Source organism: Hypanus sabinus, chromosome 13 (genome assembly GCF_030144855.1).
Source record: "Hypanus sabinus isolate sHypSab1 chromosome 13, sHypSab1.hap1, whole genome shotgun sequence".
Classification (NCBI taxonomy): domain Eukaryota; kingdom Metazoa; phylum Chordata; class Chondrichthyes; order Myliobatiformes; family Dasyatidae; genus Hypanus; species Hypanus sabinus.
The window spans coordinates 106,734,859-106,755,124 of record NC_082718.1 but is presented as its reverse complement, the minus strand read 5'-3'; the positions used below and the strand labels follow the sequence as shown (position 1 = coordinate 106,755,124).

Genomic DNA, 20,266 nt, shown 5'->3' with positions numbered 1-20,266 from the left:
ACAGAAGATTTCCAGACACAAGTACCATTCTTACAAAAACTTTGCAAAGAGTTGCAGACAAACAGGTCAGCGGCCACAGAAAAGAGGCTCTTTGTAGTTGTAAATCTCAGGTTGAGACTGAGGAGAAGATTCTATGTCTTTATCTCTGTAACTCCTCACAACCCCACTTCCTTATACACCATATATCCATTTTATTGCCATTCATCTCATTTGCCTGTGACGTTTTCACATCTGGATTGATCAGGTGAGATGGCAGGACCCTTAGATGAAAGGAGACAATGTGTTTTCTCCAGATTGGGTTGAAGTCTCAGGTAGGTCAACAGTAGGCTTCCTGACGCTGAACCTACACATTATTTCTCAATGGGATAGGGAAGTAGAATCATAGAGAAATACAGAACAAAAATGGTCCATGCCAAAAACTTTCAAACTGCCTGCTCCCATTGACCTGCACTGGACCGTAACCCTCCATACCCCTACCACCCATGCACCGATCCAAACTTCTCTTAAATGTTATAATCAAACTCGCATGCACCACTTACGCCGTCAACTCGTTCCACACTCTCACGACCCTCTGAGAGAAAAAGTCTCCCCTCATGTTCCCCTTAAACTTTTCAGTTTTCACCCTTAACCCATGACCTCTGGTTGTAGTCCTACCCAACCTCAGTGGAAAAAGCCTGCTTGCATTTACAATATCTAAGCACTAATAATTTTGTACATCTCTATCAAATCTCCTCTCAATCTTCTACGTTCTAAGGCATACTTGCCTAACCTATGTAATTTTTCCTTACAACTCAGGGCCTCAAGACCCAGCAACACATCCTCGTAAATTTTCTCTGTACCTGTTGATACACCATCAATAACTCTTGGAGACGGGAAGTGAATGATAGGCTTTTATTAGCAGCAAAATGGAGCACAACATCTCGGAGACTGAGGGGGGAGCAGTGCCCCAATCACCTTTATACAGGGGTCTGTGGGAGGAGCCACAGGAGCAGTCAGCAGAGGGGCGTGTCCAGACAGGTATACATAGTTTACCACACCTGTTCAACCTTGTTTACACCTTTCCTGTAAGTAGGTGATCAAAACTGCACACAATACTCCAAATTTGGCCTCACCAACATCTCATACAACTTCAACATAACATCACATCTCCTGTACTCAGCACATTGATATATGAAGTCCAATGTGCCAAAAACTTTCTTTACGACCTTGTCGACCTGTGAGGGCACTTTCAATTAATTATGGATCCCTTTGCTCCACCGCACTCTTCGGTGCTCTACCATTCGGTGGGCTGACTGGAAGATCAAACACTCTCTTGAACTCAACCACGAGTTGGTGGAAGGACTGGGCTGGAGGGGGAACCTTGTTCTCACAGAGCATTGAACAGGCTGAATGGGGTCTGAGTGATTCACCATGTAAGCTAGTTTACACATCATCATTGAACAGACCTGGCTGGGCTTGGAGAGTCATCTCACACTGGGTCCTAAACTTCCTGCAGCCATTAAGGTCACCAGAGTTTCTGCATGGTGGAGGAATGCTCAGCACTGATCCAGAAGCTGCTGAGGGAATGGCTGAGACTGTGGCGGGGAAGATGTAGGAGATGCCGGCAATGGGACCATCCGGGCTGAAGGCTGCTGCTGGACTGAGGCAACAGGAGTGGTAATGGCCGCCGGCTGATTCTGGCTGCCTGTGGACAGTTGCTGAACTGTCCCTCTGAGTGTTGCCACCTGCTCTTCCCGTTCAGACTGGGCTTGCCGCCCTGCGAGGAGCTGTCGCAACATCCCAGCCACACCCTCCACTGGCTTTAGGTGGAGGAGCAGGTAGTGTTGAGGAAACAGAGGGCCTGCAGAGAGACATAGATAGTTTAGGGGAATGGACAAAGAAATACAATGTTGGAAAGTGTATGGTCATGCACTTTGGTGGAAGAAATAAATGGGCAGACTATTATTTAGATGGGGAGAGAATTCAAAATGCAGAGATGCAAAGGGACTTGGGAGCCCTTGCGCAGTATACCCTAAAGGTTAACCTCCAGGGTGAGTCGGTAGTGAAGAAGGCGAATGCAATGTTGGCATGAATTTCTAGAGGTATAGAATATAAGAGCAGGGATGTGATCTTGAGGCTCAATAAGGCACTCCTGAGACCAGACATGGAGTATTCTGTGCAGTTTGGGGCTCCTTATTTTAGAAAGGATATACCGAGCGTTCAGAGAAAATTCACAAGAATGATTCCAGGAATGAAAGGGTTACCATATGAGGAATGTCTGCCAGCTCTTGGGCCGTATTCCCTGGAGTTCAGGAGAATGAGGGGGGTCTCATAGAAACATTCCAAATGTTAGGAGGCCTGAACAGATTAGATATGGCAAAGAGATTCTCAGACAAGAGAGCGCGACTTCAGGATTAAAAGACATCCTTTTAGAACTGAGATGCAGAGAAATTACTTTAGTCAGAGGGCGGTAAATCTGTGGAATTTGTTGCCATGAGCAGCTGTCATTGGGTGTTTTTAAGGCAGAGATAGATAGGTTCTTGATTAACCAGGGCATCAAAGGGAATGGGGTGAAAGCAAGGGAGTGGAGATGGCTGGATGAAGTGAATCATCCCATGATTGAATGGCAGAGCAGACTCGCTGAGCTGAATGGCCTACTTCTGCTCCTAAATCTGATGGTCTTATGGTCTCTCTCTCTTACCTGCCGAGATCAGCTGTTCTGTTTGCTGGGCCCATATGAGTTTGTCGAGATTTGCAGCCACAAGCGTGAGGGGATGGCCCAGGCGCCGAGGGACAGACACCAAGGCAGATGAACAGTTCACTAGTTTTTAGTGAGAATTATGCAGGATAAAGGAAAAATGCTCGGCCAACAGGCCTATTAATTAAAACTCTCAATCTGAAAGCTGCCGTCAACACCGTGGCTAGAAAGCAGTAATGGAATATCCCTCCTTTACAGCATCAATCGAAACAGACAGTAGACTTCTGTCCCAGACATGGCTGAAGGAAAGCAGGGGGTGTAGACATCACTATGCTTTTGATCAGGTTTCAGCAAAACTGGAATGGGAGGAAGGGCATTAAATACCACCACAACAAAACACTGGAACATGCTTACTCACGAGTGTGATTGCCAAGATGGCTCACACAGACCCCACAGTAGAGTCCACAGTTGTGACAGCAAGGGTGCTGGCAAAACAAATTACATTAATTTGACATCATGTTGTGCACAGACATCGTACGGCCTGTTCCTGTGCTGAACGGTTCTATGTTCTGAGGAGAGACTTTGCTAACCCCTCTGAAGGTGAGCTAGTCACTGTGATCTTTGCTGTACAGCATGTCCTAGAGGGATCATAAAGTCAGGGCTTAGAAACTCAGAAATCTTGCAAGTTGCTGGAGGATTTAATGATTGGGAATGTTTGTTTATAGCTGAATGCTGGATCAATAACCTTTAACATTCCTTACAGTTTTAATGTGTTCTTGATTAATCTATTATTGTTGTTCATTTGTTAAACCTTATGTGAGAAAGTCACATTCAAAGGTTCAAAGATTCAATTGTTCAATTGAAAAGGATGCCACTCTTTTTTGTACGGGGCCGTGGGTTTGATGTTTCTCTCCAAATGACTGTCACGTTCTTTCTTTGCTTCGTGGCTACCTGGAGAAGATGAATCTCAGAACCTCAAAGGTTCATGCATCCGTATACAACTCTGAGATTCATCTACTCCAGAAAGCCACCCCGTATAAAATGGAACAGGAACATCAGCCCCCCACCCCCAAAAAAACAACCTTCCCCCGCACAAAAAACTATAGAACATCGCCCTCCCCTCGCACAACAAATAGGAAAAGGGAAAAGCACTAAAAAAGCACAGAATATAAAAACCATCAGCCTGAAGGAGTCTGTAGTCCACAAACACAATAGTCTAATCAACAAGCGCAGAACCGCAATATCATCCGACGATATCACCAACACTCATCAAGGGAGAGGGACACCAGACGAGGCAGAGGGGCCTACAGCGAGCCGCACAGAACCCTCCTCCAGCAGTGACCAAAAGGCAGGCAGTCATTGCCAAAACTCTCGCTCGCCTTCTGCATTTGCCTCATTGTCTTAGTCTTCCCCTACGCTTTAATCAGCCATTAACTCACACTTTAAATGGTGAAATGGAGTCACGCCCGGTCTCAGTTTCTTCGCATTTAGGCCATCAGAGCACACACTCGCTTCCTGAAATCTTCTCGGGGATTCCAAACTGTAAGTTAAAGTCTCTATCCATCCAGAAATACTTTATGGTGAAAACAGACATAAAGGAAGTAAAAAAAAGCTTTTTGTTTGCCATCTGGAAGATGTTGACTATGGGAGCGATGTACACCAGCACGATCTTGACCACCTTTTACATTTTCTGAATTGATAGAAACTAGGTGACTGATCCATGAGTTTCAAAAGAGATTTACCAAATTTTGAGATTCTGTGATTTGGTGAGAGTAGAGAGAGTGTGAAAGAGAGAGAAAGTGAGAGAGAGAGAAAGAGAGTGAGAAAAAGAGAGAGAGAAAGAGTGAGAGTGAGAGAAAAAGAGAGAACGAGTGAGACTGAGAGAGAGAAAGAAAGAGAGAGAGTGATCGTGGAGGGAAAAGAGAGCAGATGAGGCTGAGTTTCAAAAATGTTGCATGAGGCTTGGCAGCTTTTGAGATCCTGTGATTCAGTGAGAGTGAGAATGAAGGTTGGATAGAGACCAGATAATAACAGAGATGAAGAGCAAGATAGGGATTTTGAATTCACTCCATGTTTGATGAAATAGACTCTGACCTAAGGAAAGTTACTTTTCTTTATCTTACACAAAGTTGCTTTGCTCACGATCAGCTGAAGTGTGGAGGCACTTTAACTATGTTATCCCAATCCCTTGTAAGTTATCTGAATTATAGTTGGTAAAAGCAAAACATGAACTGGGTCATATACAATTCAGGAAGATATAGTAAAACTCACACAGATTTGGAATATTGGCTCAAGGCTTTAAAAATAGGCAATACTGTTTTGATAATTTTGCCAAATAATTTGGGACAATTAGGAGGAATCTTAAATGCTGTTTTCCTCAATAAGAACGGGCTTATCTTCCCTTTCTGACAAGCTGAACCAAATATAAATGGTCAATACTCCTGTTCAAACTGCTCTTCTGGAGCAAGGGTTTGTTGGGAAAATTACGACTTATTTTAACTTAGATACAGTAAGGAGCAGTCTTTGTCTCGTACAATGCAAGTGCACAGGTCTGGTGATCACGTCTTACACATGACATGCAAATAAGCAATAACACTAATAATAGCTGGAACACTGACTAAAAATGCAATTTGAATTCCTGTCTTTGTCAGATAGCAATAATCTGCTGGCCTGAGAACAAAAGATTATAATGGAATAAAAAGGCAAATGAGGGGGCTGTGAAAGAGTTGCCAGAAACTGTTGGTTGGCAGATTTCAGGTTCAGCTGTCTGTTCCCTACTCCCAAGTAGAAACTTTGAACCTCACCCAAACAGGGTCAAACATACAGTGGTAGGTTGGGGTAGGGAAAGGAACCATTCTGAGGTTTGGAAGCCCAAAGCTGCATCATAAAATGAAAACAGCAGGGAGTGAAGAATCACATTTCCTTCTGTGTACTGCAGATGAAGTAATTCTGTGAGCGTCAAGGGGAAGTGACATGGAAGAATGACACAACCACAGCCACTGATTTAATGACTTCCATGGTGGAACATCCAGTTCATCAGCACTCAAGTGTCAGTCTACAGTGATCCAGATCAGAAACATTGAATGGGCTCCACAGCATCAGTCAGCTCTCCCATCCAGGATGGACAAGTTGATTCCAATCACTTTGATGGGCTGCTTCAAGAATCAGCAGAGTTGTGTCTCACATGAGAATATTTCTCCTGTTGTTTCTTGTGCCACCTTGGTCAACATAATGTCATCACTTTCCTGGTCTTCACCTGGCCTGGTCTGCCTGATCCTTGAGGCTATATTCCACCTTTCTCATCAGCAATGGAGAATTTGGAGGGATGAAGTGAACATTCATAGTCAGCGGATGGTGTGTGTGTGGGACTGGGAAAAGTTTGAACCATGTGGCTACACTATCTGATGGTGTGTGTGTGGGACTGGGAAAAGTTTGAACCATGTGGCTACACTATCTGATGGTCTGTGTGTGGGACCAGGAAAAGTTTGAACCATGTGGCTACACTATCTGATGGTCTGTGTGTGGGACCAGGAAAAGGTTGAACCATATGGCTACACTATCTGATGGTCTGAGTGTGGGACTGGGAAAAGTTTGAACCATATGGCTACACTATCTGATGGTCTGTGTGTGGGACCAGGAAAAGTTTGAACCATGTGGCTACACTATCTGATGGTGTGTGTGTGGGACTGGGAAAAGGTTGATCCATGTGGCTATCTACTGTTCCTGATGGCACTGCACTAGGTCAGCACTGACACAGTCGTCGTTATTGGATTTCCACTCCTGCCATCTTGTCTTCCTGGGAGTAAACTGTGCCCGTCGAGGCTCCCTTACCACAGCTGTCTTCTGTTCCGATAGGTGAAGCAGCTCTCTCGCTGGGTTCTCACAGTCAGCAATGAACTGCTCTTTGTTGGTACAACTCCATCACATTTTGGGTTGGTTCCAGAGCTCCTTCGCAGTTCTTGAATCAGAATCAGGTTTATTATCACTGACATATGTCGTACAGTATATATGTCAGGTGTCATGGTCAACCTCTCAAAACATGTCGTCACAGTGAAGGGCTTGATGAAATCCTTCATTCATTCGATTATGGTCGTGGGATTTATTGAGTATGCCCGCAAGAAAATGAATCTCAGGCTTATATATAGGGGCATATGTATACTTTGAACTTTGAAATGTAATAGCTACAGACAAGACTTAAGATCTTGGCTTAAGTTTAGGACAATAAAATGGGTATACCCAATATCATACATTCACTCCTAACATGGTTTCAGTTCTGCCTCCTCGTGTCCTAGGATGTGGAGTGAGGGTGTCACACATTAGGACGCTTAATACTATGTTAAATGGATGGGAAGACTGAAGCACCATGAGTCTCTTTATGCCCAACAGGGCTGTAAAATTGCTCCTTTGTCATACCCTCCCTCACTTTTGCAAAAACGTTGCAAGGGTCAAGTTTTGATCAGTAAGTTTAGAGCATTTACTGACATGGGTGCAATTTAGATTTCAGTGGGCAATTTTTGTTGGACCCATCGCCAAACACTCTCTGGAAAGTGAAGCTGGAGGAAATAGGATGGAAGAGATTCCTTTATTCACTGGGGTGACCACCAGAGTCACCAATCCCCAGGAAGAGCACCACCCCCCTCTCCATCCCTCCAAGACTCTCCCCTTTCACACTTGAAAGTTGCTTAACCTTTAGGGCACAGAAAATCCGTCATCACTACAGCTGCCATTCTGTGACAATATTCCTCTTACAAGTTTGACCCATTTGGACGAGATTCACATTGTGCTCACGAGTTGGGGTGAAGCAGGATATAAAGCTTATCACCTGTTGCACCCAACCCAATCTCAAACACCAACCCGACACCCCGACAACTCCCACCTTCCCCCTCATTCATCCCACTGTAAATCAACATTTTCTCACCAGTCAGCCAAAAGCCCAGTACTTCAACTTGTGTTGTTTTAGTACAAATTCCGGTTGTTATTGGTCAGAACCACTCACTTATGTTCGGTGAGATAAAGCTCAGCAGGTGTGTGCATTTGCATGGAATGAGTTTATAGACCTTCTTCAGCAGGATGAGGCATTTGCATTTTATTAATATCCGGTATGTATGGGGATCTGTGTTTATGGAGCTGTACGTGACTGGAAAGGAATTCATATCAATTCCTCTGAATTGATCAGTATAGATAACTAACTAATAAAAAATTGTGTCCTTTTGATGGGGGGAAAAGCTCAAAAAGTCATGCAGGTGCTTTACACCAGGAATCATTCGACATGATGGAAGACCGTTAGAAACTGAATTTTTCAGTGAATTGAAACTAACACATCAAAGAAAAAGAAGATTGCCTAATGGCTGAGGCGCAGACACATATCTTAATGTCTGAAATTTGTAGGAATGTTGGAGGTTATTAGTCCTGCAGACTCATCCGGACATCCCAAATCAGACAAAACTTCAATGGTCTTCAGTATTATCGTTTTCCAATCTCTGGTCCTGAAACCTCCTCATGGAACTCGCAGGGCAAGTCCCACAGTGACTCGTCTCATTTTCAGAGGTGGTCACCTCATCTTCCCCATATTGTGATACCGATTATCGAGAATCCATGCCGTGACAATTCCAGCCCATCACCCGCTGTCATGGTCTCTGTTTAGTATCTATGTCTCAATCAGTGAGACTCATCATGAACCACATTTGGATTAGTTACACTCACTCATAATAGAACACAGTCTCTCACACACACACACACACACACACACACACACACACACACACACACACACACACACACACACACACACACACACACACACACACACACACACACACACACACACACACACACACACACACACACACACACACACACACACACACACACACCTGCTCCCACTGGGAAGAGCCGGAAGCTGTCAGGATTGGCTGCCTCTCCAACCCAGACAAATAGAGACCAGCTGTATCAACAGGGGAGTTTGTCTCTATCTTCTCCATGTTATCAGCTCCCAATAAATAATCCAGGGATTGAATGCACAAGTGTGATTTCCAGGACGGAGAAGAGCAAACGACAATGCTGGGGCTGTTTGTCCTCCTTGTGCTCTCAGGTAAGGAGTCTCTCCTCGAGTGAGCCTTGTTCTCGTGTTGGTTGCTTCATGTTCTAACCTGTTTGTGTCTGTCTGTTCCTCTCCCTCCTGATGTAGCTGGTGCTGGGAGCACGTCCATTGAGTCCAGGAACCTCATTCAGTTCAGTAATATGATTAAATGTGCCATGCCAGGTGTCAGCCCACTACTGCAGATCAACAACTACGGCTGTTACTGTGGACGTGGTGGATCTGGGACACCAGTGGATGAGTTTGACCGGTAGGTGGACAGAAGGTCTCCACAGAGCCAGTTACCATCCACTGGAGACAAGGGACAAAGAACTGTTCTCATTGATTGTCAGAGGCAGCAGGATTGCATCTTCACTGAAGTCCCAGTGACGGTAGAGAGGGTAGTGTTTGGTGTTAGTCTGTACGGGAGGTCAGGACTGTGTAGTGGAACACACCAAGGACAGGGCAGCTGCTCCCAGGGAGGATTCTGTCCTTCTGGAGGATTCAACAGGGGTTCAATCATGGCAGCACAAGAGAGAACCATGACACAGTGGCTACCTTACCGAGAGAGTGAGGAAGGGAAGGAGAGAGGGGAACCAGCTGGTCGATCAATCTGTTGCTTATTGTTGGGTGGTGAGAACACACGATCCATAGAACAAGGGAAAAAAATAAACATTGGTCACCTTCTCAGGTCTATTGTGGTCACGTCACTTGGAGGAATTCTTTTCCACATTCCTGCCTGAGTCCCCACAAATCCTGATTCCACGTCCCACAGTGAAGCCCCTACCCAGCTCCCTGGGTCGATATGAGCCTGTTCAGTTTGGCTCAGCTCAGGTCACCCCCTGACTCTTAGCGCTACATGGGAAGTGTGTGACACTGGAGGCTGCTGTAACGGTGTTGTGTTAATTCTAGTCCATGAGTTTTTAATTGTGTAATCTGTGATTTTACAGTTGCTGCCAGACACACGACAACTGTTATGGTGATGCTACCACAAAAGAGAAGTGTACATATATCTATTCACCTAAAATAATATATTACAGCTACACCTGCTCAAACGGGAAAATCGAATGTACAAGTGAGTATGATCAGAGAGTGCCTCATTGCCTTACCTTTATCTTTGGTTCCATGGTCAGCATCTTTTGTCCATCCCTCATTGCCTTTGTGAAGGTGCTGGTGAGCTGCCATCTTGAACCACTGGAGTCGCCCTGGTGACGGTTCTCCCACAATGCTCTTGTGGTGAAGCTCCAGCTTTCAGACCCAGTGATGATGGAGGAACGGGTTATGTTCCATGTCGGGATGGTGTGAGACTTGCAGAGACCTGTGTGTGAGCTGATCTCTGTCTCTCTAGATGGTAAAGGTTATTGGTCTGGGAGATTTAGCTGAGATACACTGGCTGCTGAATTATACAATAGCACAGAATGCTGATGGTGGATATTGGTAGAGATTGTTTCATTTGGTTTATTATTGTCGCAGGAACAGGCCACAGTGAAAAGCTATGTTTTGTATTCCATCTATACAGACAGAGTTGCAATGAAATCAATTCCTTTCTCACTAATGATGATGAGCTCCTTCTGTGTTTGGGAGCTGCACTCATCCAGGGACTGGGGAATATCCCACTCCTGGCTGATGGTGGAAAGGATTCAGGCAGTAAGGCATCAATCATTTCTAATGTGATGCTTAACTTGTGACCTGCTCTTGTAATCACTGGTTACTGCATCTTGGTCAATTATATGTGAGGGTCACTGGTGAACTCCAGTGGAGGAATCACAGAGACTGTGGCAATTCAAACAAAACAGGATATTTAAGACAAAGTAACCAAGAAAACTAACAAGAACTCAGGCAAACTGTACAGAATCCTGACAAACAGAAATCACTCAGACACACAGAAGAACTTGGTCAGACAAGGAACCACAATGACTGAGCAAAGAGGGGTTGGCCAGTTCCCCTGACATACACTCTGGAGCAGATAGGAATTCAGAACAGCCCCAGTGCCCAGGCAAAACAATAACCCCCAAGTCAACAACTACAATGAAAGACATAGAAAATCTTGTGCTCATTCAGTTACCCAAACTGAATAAAAATGATAAAAGCAAGGAGAGCTGATCAATGCTCATGATCCCAAACGAGACACCTGTGACACAAGGTGAGTGAGCTCTAATAAAATAATTAGAATCTGAATCTGAATCAGATTTAATATCACCAGTATATGGTTGTGAAATTAATTAACTTTACAGCAGCAGTGCAATGCAATGCATGATAAATAAATATGGAGAAAAAACTGAGTAACATTAAGTATATATGTCTTTTATGGGAAAAGGGCTATAAATTTTTCTTGAGCTACCCAGCAAGATTGATAATTTTCCTGGATAACGAAGCAAGAAAATTTTTCGTTGACTACCAGAAAGCGGAGAGATTTGTACAAGAACTACCTGATATTCACGAGTGGGAGTAAAGAATTATAGAAATGAAGTGGACTAATGATGAAGACTGAAATAAGGTTGGACTTGATGGTCATTCATAAGGAATAAGAAGAAAAAAAATAGCTGAGGAGTATTAACTGGGAGTAGAGACATTAATTATTTTCTTTTTTGTTTCTTCGCTAATATATTTTCTTTCTTTTTTTTGCGGGGGAGCTGGAGGAGCACCTGATCAATGGCTGCGAGTTTCACGTGTACAATCATGGCGATTGCCATGACCCGTAAAATGGGGGGGGTAATGTTGTGTTCTTTTTATTCGTAACATTACTGGGGGGTATTTTGGGTTTTTTTCTTATATATTAGTTATCTTTCTTCTATTTTACTTCTTTTTTGCCTGGATGGTTGGGGAGATTGGCAACATGGAGAATTTTAAAGAGTTCCCAAGGTATTATGAATGATTAATTTACTTAATTTTTTAAGTTTTAATGTTAATGGACTTAATGGACCTGTGAAAAGAAAAGGAGTTTTAACATATATTAAGAAAATGAAAGGAAATATAGCTTTTCTACAAGAAACACATTTAACAGAAACAGAACATAAGAAATTAAAGAGAGATTGGAAATGTCATTGCAGCTTCATTTAATTCAAAATCGAGAGGAGTTGCAATCTTGGTTAATAAAACCTTACCAATTAAAATATAAAATGTAGTAATTGATTCTGTGGGGAGATATCTGATTATACATTGTCAAAATTTTTCAGAATTATGGACTCCTATGAACATTTATGCACCAAATGAAAATGATGCAAAATTCATACAAGAAGTTTTTTTGAACTTGGCTGATGCACATGATAAAATATTAATAGGTGGGGACTTTAATTTTTGTTTAGATCCAGTTTTGGATAGGTCAACTAAAGTCTTTACAAAATCAAAAGTAATAAAACTAACTTTATCATTAATGAAAGATTTAAACCTGATTGATATATGGAGAAAAATTAATCCAAAAGAAAGAGACTATTCATTTTATTCAAATAGACATAAAACTTATTCAAGGATTGATTTTTTTTTATTATCAAAAATATTCAGGATAGAGTGAAAAGTGTGGAATATAAAGCAAGAATATTATCAGATCATTCCCCCTTGATAATGACAATGATAATGATGGATAAGGAGGAATCGATCTATCGATGGAGATTTAATTCAATTTTCTTGAAACGTCAAGATTTTTGTGATTTTATGAATAAACAGATTCAATTTTTTTTTTGATACAAATTTACACTCAGTTAAGGATAAAATTGTATTATGGGAAGTGATGAAAGCATATTTAAGGGGTTAGATTATAAGCTATACATCTAAAATTAAGAAGGAATACATGGCAGAAATAGATCAATTGGAAAAAGATATCATAAAGTTAGAAAAAGAATCTCAAAGATATATGACAGAAGAAAAATGAAGACAACTTGTTAATAAAAAATTACAATATAATACACTCCAGACGTATCGTACAGAAAAAGTTATTATGAGAACTAAACAGAAATATTATGAATTAGGTGAAAGATCACATAAGATTCTTGCTTGGCAGCTGAAAACAGAACAGGCTTCTAAAACAATAAATGCAATTAGAACAAGTGCAAATAAGGTTACTTATAAACCTTTAGGAATTAATGAAACTTTAAAAAAAATTTATACTGAACTATATCAATCAGAATCACAAAATAAGATTGCTGAGATAGATAAATTTTTATCACAAATAACCCTTCCAAAATTAAATTTGGAAGAACAGAAACGATTAGATATGCCCTTTACATTAAAAGAGGTTGAAGAAGCTTTAGGATCACTTCAGAGTAATAAATCCCCAGGAGAAGATGGTTTTCCTCCTGAATTTTATAAAAAATTTAAAGATTTATTAATTCCTCCTTTTATGGAATTAATATATCAAGTGGAAAGAATGCATAAACTTCCACAATCTTTTTTAACAGCGATCATAACTGTATTGCCAAAAAAGATAGAGATCCTTTAAAACCAACATCATATAGGCCTATTTCTTTGTTGAATACAGATTATAACATAATAGCAAAAATTTTATCTAATAGAATATCTAAACATTTACCAAAATTAATACATATGGATTAAACAGGTTTTATTAAAAACAGACAATCAATGGATAATATAACTCAGTTACAGTATAATTCATTTGGCACAAAAAAGAGAGGAAATGAGTGTGGCAGTTGCTTTGGATGCAGAAAAAGCATTTGATAGATTGGAATTTAGATTTTTTATTTCAGGTATTGGAAAAATATGAGTTAGGAAAATCTTTTATAAAATCGATTAAAACCTTAAATACTAATCCTCAGGCTAAAGTAGTTACAATGAATGGTCAGATTTCAACACCATTTTGCTTAACTAGACAAGGCTGCCCATTATCACCTGCTTTATTTGTATTGGCAATAGAACTATTAGCTGAATTAATTAGAACAGATTCAGACATTGGGGGCTTTAGAGTTAATCAAGAAGAATATAAGATTAATTTATTTGCTGATGATGTTTTGATTTATTTAACAAACCCAGTGCAATCTTTGCAAAGACTATCTTTTAGATTGGAAGAATATGGGAAAGTATCAGGGTATAAAGTAAATTGGGATAAAAGTGAAATTTTACCCCTTACCAAAGGAAATTATAATCAATGTCGATTGGTAACTCAATTTCAATGGTCAATAAATGGGATAAAATATTTAGGTATTAGAGTTGATAATGATGTAAAAAATTTATATAAACAAAATTATTTGCCATTATTAAAAAAAATAAAAGAGGATCTTGATAAATGGATGACATTTCCAATAATATTAATAGGTAGAGTTAATGCTGTAAAAATGAATATATTTCCTAGATTGCAATATTTATTCCAAACTTTACCAGTACAATTGCCTCAGAAGTTTTTTCAAGAACTGAATAAATATGTAAGGAAATTTCTTTGGAAAGGAAAGATGTCAAGAATATCATTAGAAAAATTGACATATAAATTTGATTTAGGAGGGTTACAACTTCCAAATTTTAAGAATTATTATAAAGCAAATCGACTTAGATTTACTGCATCTTTTTTTGATGAAGAAAAACCGGCATGGTTTAGAATAGAATTAGATAAGATAGAAGAAAACATACCAGAAGATTTAATATATATAAATGGTAATCCAAATGGATACGGGAAAAAAAAGAATCTCTTATATTAAGACACTTGATTGATTTATGGAATAAGGTAAATATGGACGATGAGATAAAGAAATCTTTATTAGCAAAAAGAACTTTAATTCAAAATGGGCTTATTCCTTTTACAATGGATAATAAACTTTTACATAATTGGTTCCAAAAGGGGATTAAATATATAGGTGATTGTTTTGAAGGAGTATATTGATGTCGTTTGATCAATTAAAAAATAAATATAAAATATCAAACAACACTCTTTTCTGTTATTTTCAATTAAAGACTTATTTACGAGAAAAGCTGGATCAAACAATGTTGATGCCAAAACCTAGTGAAATAGAAATATTAATTCAAAAAGGAAAAATTTTAAAATTTACATCTTGTATGTACAATTTGATTCAAAATCAAACAATTGAATCAGGAATTCATAAACCAAGACAAAAATGGGAATCTAATTTGAATATTAAAATTGATGGAAAAAGCTGGTCAAGATTATGTATGATAAATACAATAAGTGTTTGACTTAGATTAATACAATATAATTTTTTACATCAATTATATATAATACCACAGAAAATAAATAGATTAAATTCAAATATGTCTGACCAATGTTTTCGATGTAATCAAGAAATCAGTACTTTTTTACATTCTACTTGGTCTTATTTTAAAATTCAATCATTTTGGATAAATCTAAGACTTTTATTGGAACAAATTACTGGAGTACAACTCCCACAAAGTCCAATATTATTTTTATTAGGAGACATTGAAGGGACAATACCGAAACTTAAATTGAATAAGTATCAGAAAAATTCATAAAAATTGTTTTGGCAGTAGCCAAAAAAGTTATCGCAGTTACTTGGAAATCTGATTTATATTTAACTTTGGATCGTTGGAATAATGAAATATATAGTTGTATTCCACTTGAAAAAATTACATACAATCTAAGAAATGAATATGATATACTTTTGAAAATTTGGCTCCCATACCTACAAAAGATAGGATTAAATACATAGGTCCTTTGAAGATAAAACTATAAAGTAATTGGGGAAAATTAAAAATAAAAATAAAAATTATTTTGAACTCCATGGAGCATGTGGGGATCCTCCGATATCCAGGCAATCTTTCTCTTCTTTCTTTCTTTTTTTTCTTTCTTTAGACAAGGGTTAAGGGGGGAGGGTTAAGGGGAGGGGAGGAGGGTTAATATTATTTTTTCTCTTTCGTACTATTTTATTATTACATTTACTCTTTGTAATTTTCTAAAAAAATTAATAAATATATATTTTTAAGTATTTATGTCTAATAAACTCTTCCTGGGCTTCCAGCCAGGTACAGGTATCAATTATAACTGACGTCATCAAAACATCAGTGATAATCAATACCGGTACCCAGCTGGAAGCCCAGGAAGAGTTTATTCATCATATATGCCGGGAAAGCACAAGGTGCTTTTTCTTTTGTTTACATGTCTATTAAATAATCAAGTTCAAACAAGTAGTTTAAATAACAGAAATAAAGAAGTAGTGAGGGAGTGTTCATGGGTTCAATGTCCATTCAGAAATCATATGGCAGAGGGGAAGAAGCTGTTGCTGAATCACTGAGTGTCTGTCTTCAGGCTCCTGTACCTCCTCCCTGATGGTAACAATGAGAAGAGGGCATGTCCTGGGTGATGCAGGTCCTTAATAATGGACGTTGCCTCCCTAAGGCATCGTGTTTGAAGATGTCTTGGATACTACAGAGGCTGGTACACATGAAGAACTGGCTAATTTTACAAGTTTCTGCAACTTAATTCGATCTTGTGCCGTAGCCATCTCCCGCATTCCAGACGGTGATACAGCCAGTCAGAATGCTCTCCACAGTGCACTTGGAGAAATTTTTGAGTGTTTTAGTTGAAAAACCAAATTTCCTCAAACTCCAAATGAAATTTAGCTGCTGTCTTGCCTTCTGTGGTTAAGAAAGCATATGGTGGATTGGCCTTCATCAATCGTGGGATTGGGTTTAGGAGCAGAGAGGTAATGTTGCAGCTATATATACCCCACTTGGAGTACTGTGCTCAGTTCTGGTTTCCTCACTACAGGAAGGATGTGGAAGCCATAGAAATGGTGCAGAAGAGATTTACAAGTATGTTGCCTGGATTGGGGAGCATACCTTATGAGAATAGTTTGAGCCAACTTGGCCTTTTCTCCTTGGAGTGACGGAGGATGAGAGGTGAACTGATAGAGGTGTATAAGGTGATGAGAGGCATTGATCATCTGGATAATCAGAGGCTTTTTGCCAGGGCTGAAATGGCTAGCATGAGAGGACACAGGTGTAAGGTGCTTTGGCTTAGGGAGAGAGCAGATGTTAAGGGTAAGTTTTTTACACAGAGAGTGGTGAGTGTGTGGAATGGGCTGCCAGTGATGGTGGTGGAGGCAGATACAATAGGGTTTTTTAAGAGACTCCTGGATAGGTACATGGAGCTGAGAAGAATAGAGGGCTATGGGTAACCCTAGTCATTTCTAAGATAAAGATATGTTCGGCACAGCTTTATGGGCTGAGGCCGGTATTGTGCTGTAGGTTTTCTATGTTTCTATGTTCTTTATTGCTGCATCAATGTGTAATGACCAAGTTAGGTCCTCAGAGATATTGACAACCAGGAACTTGAAATGCTCATTCTCTCCACTCCTGATAAATGCAGAAAAAAACTGAATGACAGGAATTATATATATATATGTGTATATTAAATAGTTAAATTAAATACATAGTACTAAAAAGGAAATTTAAAAAGTAATGAGGTAGTGTTCATAAGTTTAATGTCCATTTAGAAATTAGATGACAGAGAGGAAGAAGCTGTTCTTGAAGTGTGAGCCTTCAAGCTTCTGCACCTCCTTCCTTACAGTAACAATGAGCAGAGGGCATGTACTGGGTGGTGAGGGTCCTTAATAATGGACACCTTCTTCCTGAGGCACCTTATGGGACATAAAACCTAAACAATCCAAGGAAGACTGCATACCTGAGAAAAAACCAACCCACATACTAACTGAAAAAAACTTCATCCAGACCCAGTTGTGACATTATGATTCCAGAACACTGATATTGGGGCCAAAGAGATAGTAATGACTGAAGATCAGTGGATGGAAAGGTCCCAGAGGAAATTTGAAGAGGCAGCATCTATCAGCCTTTGATCTGGAAGATTGATGAGGGATAGTTCGCATAGTCTTCTACTTGTGAAGTTGTGTTGTGTTAACTTGATGGAACTTTTAGAGAGGTCATGTTGATGATTGAAGGGCAGGAATGTCCATGAAACTTAGCAAGGCCGTTGACATGGTCCCGCAGACTAAGGAGTTTCCTTACAGAAGTTTATAAATTTATGAGAGGCATAGATAAAATAAACAATTGCAGCCATTTTCCAAGGTAGGAAAGTCCAAAACTAGAGGTCTAGGTTTAATGTGGGAGTGGAAAAAGATTTAAAAGGAACAACTTGTTCACACAGAGGCTGCTGGGTATGTAGAAGGTGCAAAGGAGATGGGTACAATTACATGATTACAAAGATAGTTTGAAGGCTTCCTGGAAAGGAAAGCTTCAGAGGGATCTGGCCCAAACACAGGCAGAAGGGTTAGCACAGAAAGACAGGTGGGTCAGCATGGATGAGATGGGCCAAAAAGCCTGGCTCTATGCTGCAAAACCTTTATGACCCTATGCATGTGAAAGATGGCTGAATTATGCTCCTTATTTGAAGATTTTGCTCCTTATTTGAAGGTGGTTATTGTCTGACACCTGTGTGTTATCAATGTTACTCACCAGCTAGTGGTCAGGACCCAGATATTGCTGGATCATATGCAGGGAGCAAATTATGAACTGAGCACTATTGATGAGTAATTACCATCTGATAGCACTGATACCATCAAAAAACATCTGAAATAATAGATTGAGTAAATATTTGGCTCTGAAAGCCTGCTCCACTATTTGTCAAGATATAGGTTTATCTTCTTGCTCAACATATTTTCCAGACTTATTTCAATATTCCCAGATTCCTCCAATTTCCCAAATTCAATCAGCTTCAGTTCTGAGTGAATTCATGGCATCCACAACCTCTTGGCATGGGACCTTCCCCCAGTTTGAACCCTAAATGGCCTACCCTAAATCTGAGCCAGTGACCCCTGGTTCTATTTCCCATCAGTACAGGAAACACCCTCTCCATATCTGCCCTGTCATCCCTGCCGTGGTTTTGAAATTCAACCCACAAAAAGTAGATTCAGATGAACAAAAGGAGGAATATTTTTGCTTCACTTTACCTCAGCATTTTACAGAATGCAATGGAAATTCTGTGACCAGTTTGATCGCAGCAATTTCCCAATGGAATCATGAACAGATAAAATCTCTAAGCTGATATTTGTGGGACAATTCTGATCACATTAAATAGAGTTCTCCCAAACTCTTTTGTTACATACAATCTCCTCACTTTAACATCTCAGGACAGAGAGATGGAGTCACTTTTCCCTCAGGACCACAGTGGAACATCACTCTTGCAATTTGTGTTAACGTCACTGCAGAGGGTCTGAAACCTCAGAGTCAGAGGCAAGATCCAAGGCTGCTGCTTGGAGCCACGTCAGTGGTGAAGGGCTGGGGATCACCAGGGACTCTTCAAAAACCTTGTCCGCAATGCTTCAGTTATCATTGTGGTGTAGATCTTCATTGGATTTGTTATTCTGATGTCAATGCATGTCTGTCATCACAATGAAAATAAAAACCCAAATTATAATTCGTATTTAAGCTATTTACAGAACATTAATATAAAGTTGTTGCACATACTATATAGATGGAAGCTGGAATATCAAAATATATTAAAATATAAAAATATCTTTCAATCTTTCAATCTTTCATAATGCAAGGCAAATATCTTTAACATAATGGATTATTTCAAATATGCTTCCTTTCAGGTAATAGTCACTGCAGGAAGTTTATCTGTGAATGTGATCGACAGGCGGCCATCTGCTTCTCGAAAGCAAAATACAACCTAAAGAATAAAGGCATCAGTCAATCTCGCTGCAAATAGATCGATCTGACCATGTGGTTATGATTTTCCTTGACCTTCTCTAACAAATACTTTCATTCCAAATTGTGTCATCTATTTTATTTCCAGGAGCTCAAACATCTTTGAACTCCATATTAACGATGTTACCATAATCAATAATCTGATTTAAATCCAACACTCCTTATCTTGTCTTACATTATTTGTGCCACTCAGAAAGATAAAGATCTTCATCACTTTAATCTTTCTCCCAATGAAAGCACATCCTGGTCTCAAAGTCTCTTCCCATTACTTTATAAACCAAAATCTGAATGTATCATGTCCACTTTGCCCGTATTTTCACTAAAACATCAATGCTGCAGCACCTGGGAATCCCATTGATCAACGATGAATAAATTGAATTGAGATGATAATCATTCCCTCAAGCCAGGCTTTCCTTAAAGCCTCAGCTGTGGAACCTGAGGGAAAATCTGTTCACATCAAACCTTGGGATGGCCCATATCAGATGCTTAGTTGGTTCCTTACAGGGCGTCTAAACACAATAATGATTAAAAGCTGCACTTTGAAAGCCAGTTGTGATTATACTCGGAGATTGTGTGCAATGATATCGCTGGTGGCACTCATAATATTCAGGTGGTGGGCATGTATCTTATATAATCAATTAAACCTGATTTGAGAGCATTGAAACGTGCCTGGCGTCTCACTCTTGTATCACACCACATGAACCACAACGAGGAAAACCAGTCAAAGGATGGGAAGCACAGGCTGGGACTTCTCTTGGAGTGTTTCCATCCCACGGGCACAACGCAGACAAAACCTTCACCTATTCCAATACCACCCATGCGCTTATCAACAAGTAGAGTATCAAATGAATACTTTACGTCAGCAGTACAAT

General features: G+C 39.9%; 1 protein-coding gene across 1 annotated transcript; it reads left to right on the top strand.

The window, feature by feature from the left end:
* The first annotated feature begins 265 nt into the window (after nucleotides 1–265).
* Nucleotides 266–19,395, top strand: LOC132403414 (basic phospholipase A2-like). Its single transcript, XM_059986822.1, has 4 exons — nucleotides 266–311; nucleotides 8,793–9,024; nucleotides 9,704–9,828; nucleotides 19,280–19,395. The coding sequence occupies exons 1-4, from the start codon at nucleotides 266–268 to the stop codon at nucleotides 19,393–19,395; spliced, it is 519 nt and encodes a 172-aa protein (XP_059842805.1).
* The last annotated feature ends 871 nt before the right edge of the window (nucleotides 19,396–20,266 follow it).

Coding starts and splice junctions, on each gene's coding strand:
- LOC132403414 (XM_059986822.1), top strand. CDS start 266: ATGAAAGGAGACAATGTGTTTTCTCCAGATTGGGTTGAAGTCTCAG. Junction 9,025..9,703: donor CCAGTGGATGAGTTTGACCG/GTAGGTGGACAG, acceptor GTGATTTTACAG/TTGCTGCCAGACACACGACA. Junction 9,829..19,279: donor CGGGAAAATCGAATGTACAA/GTGAGTATGATC, acceptor GCTTCCTTTCAG/GTAATAGTCACTGCAGGAAG.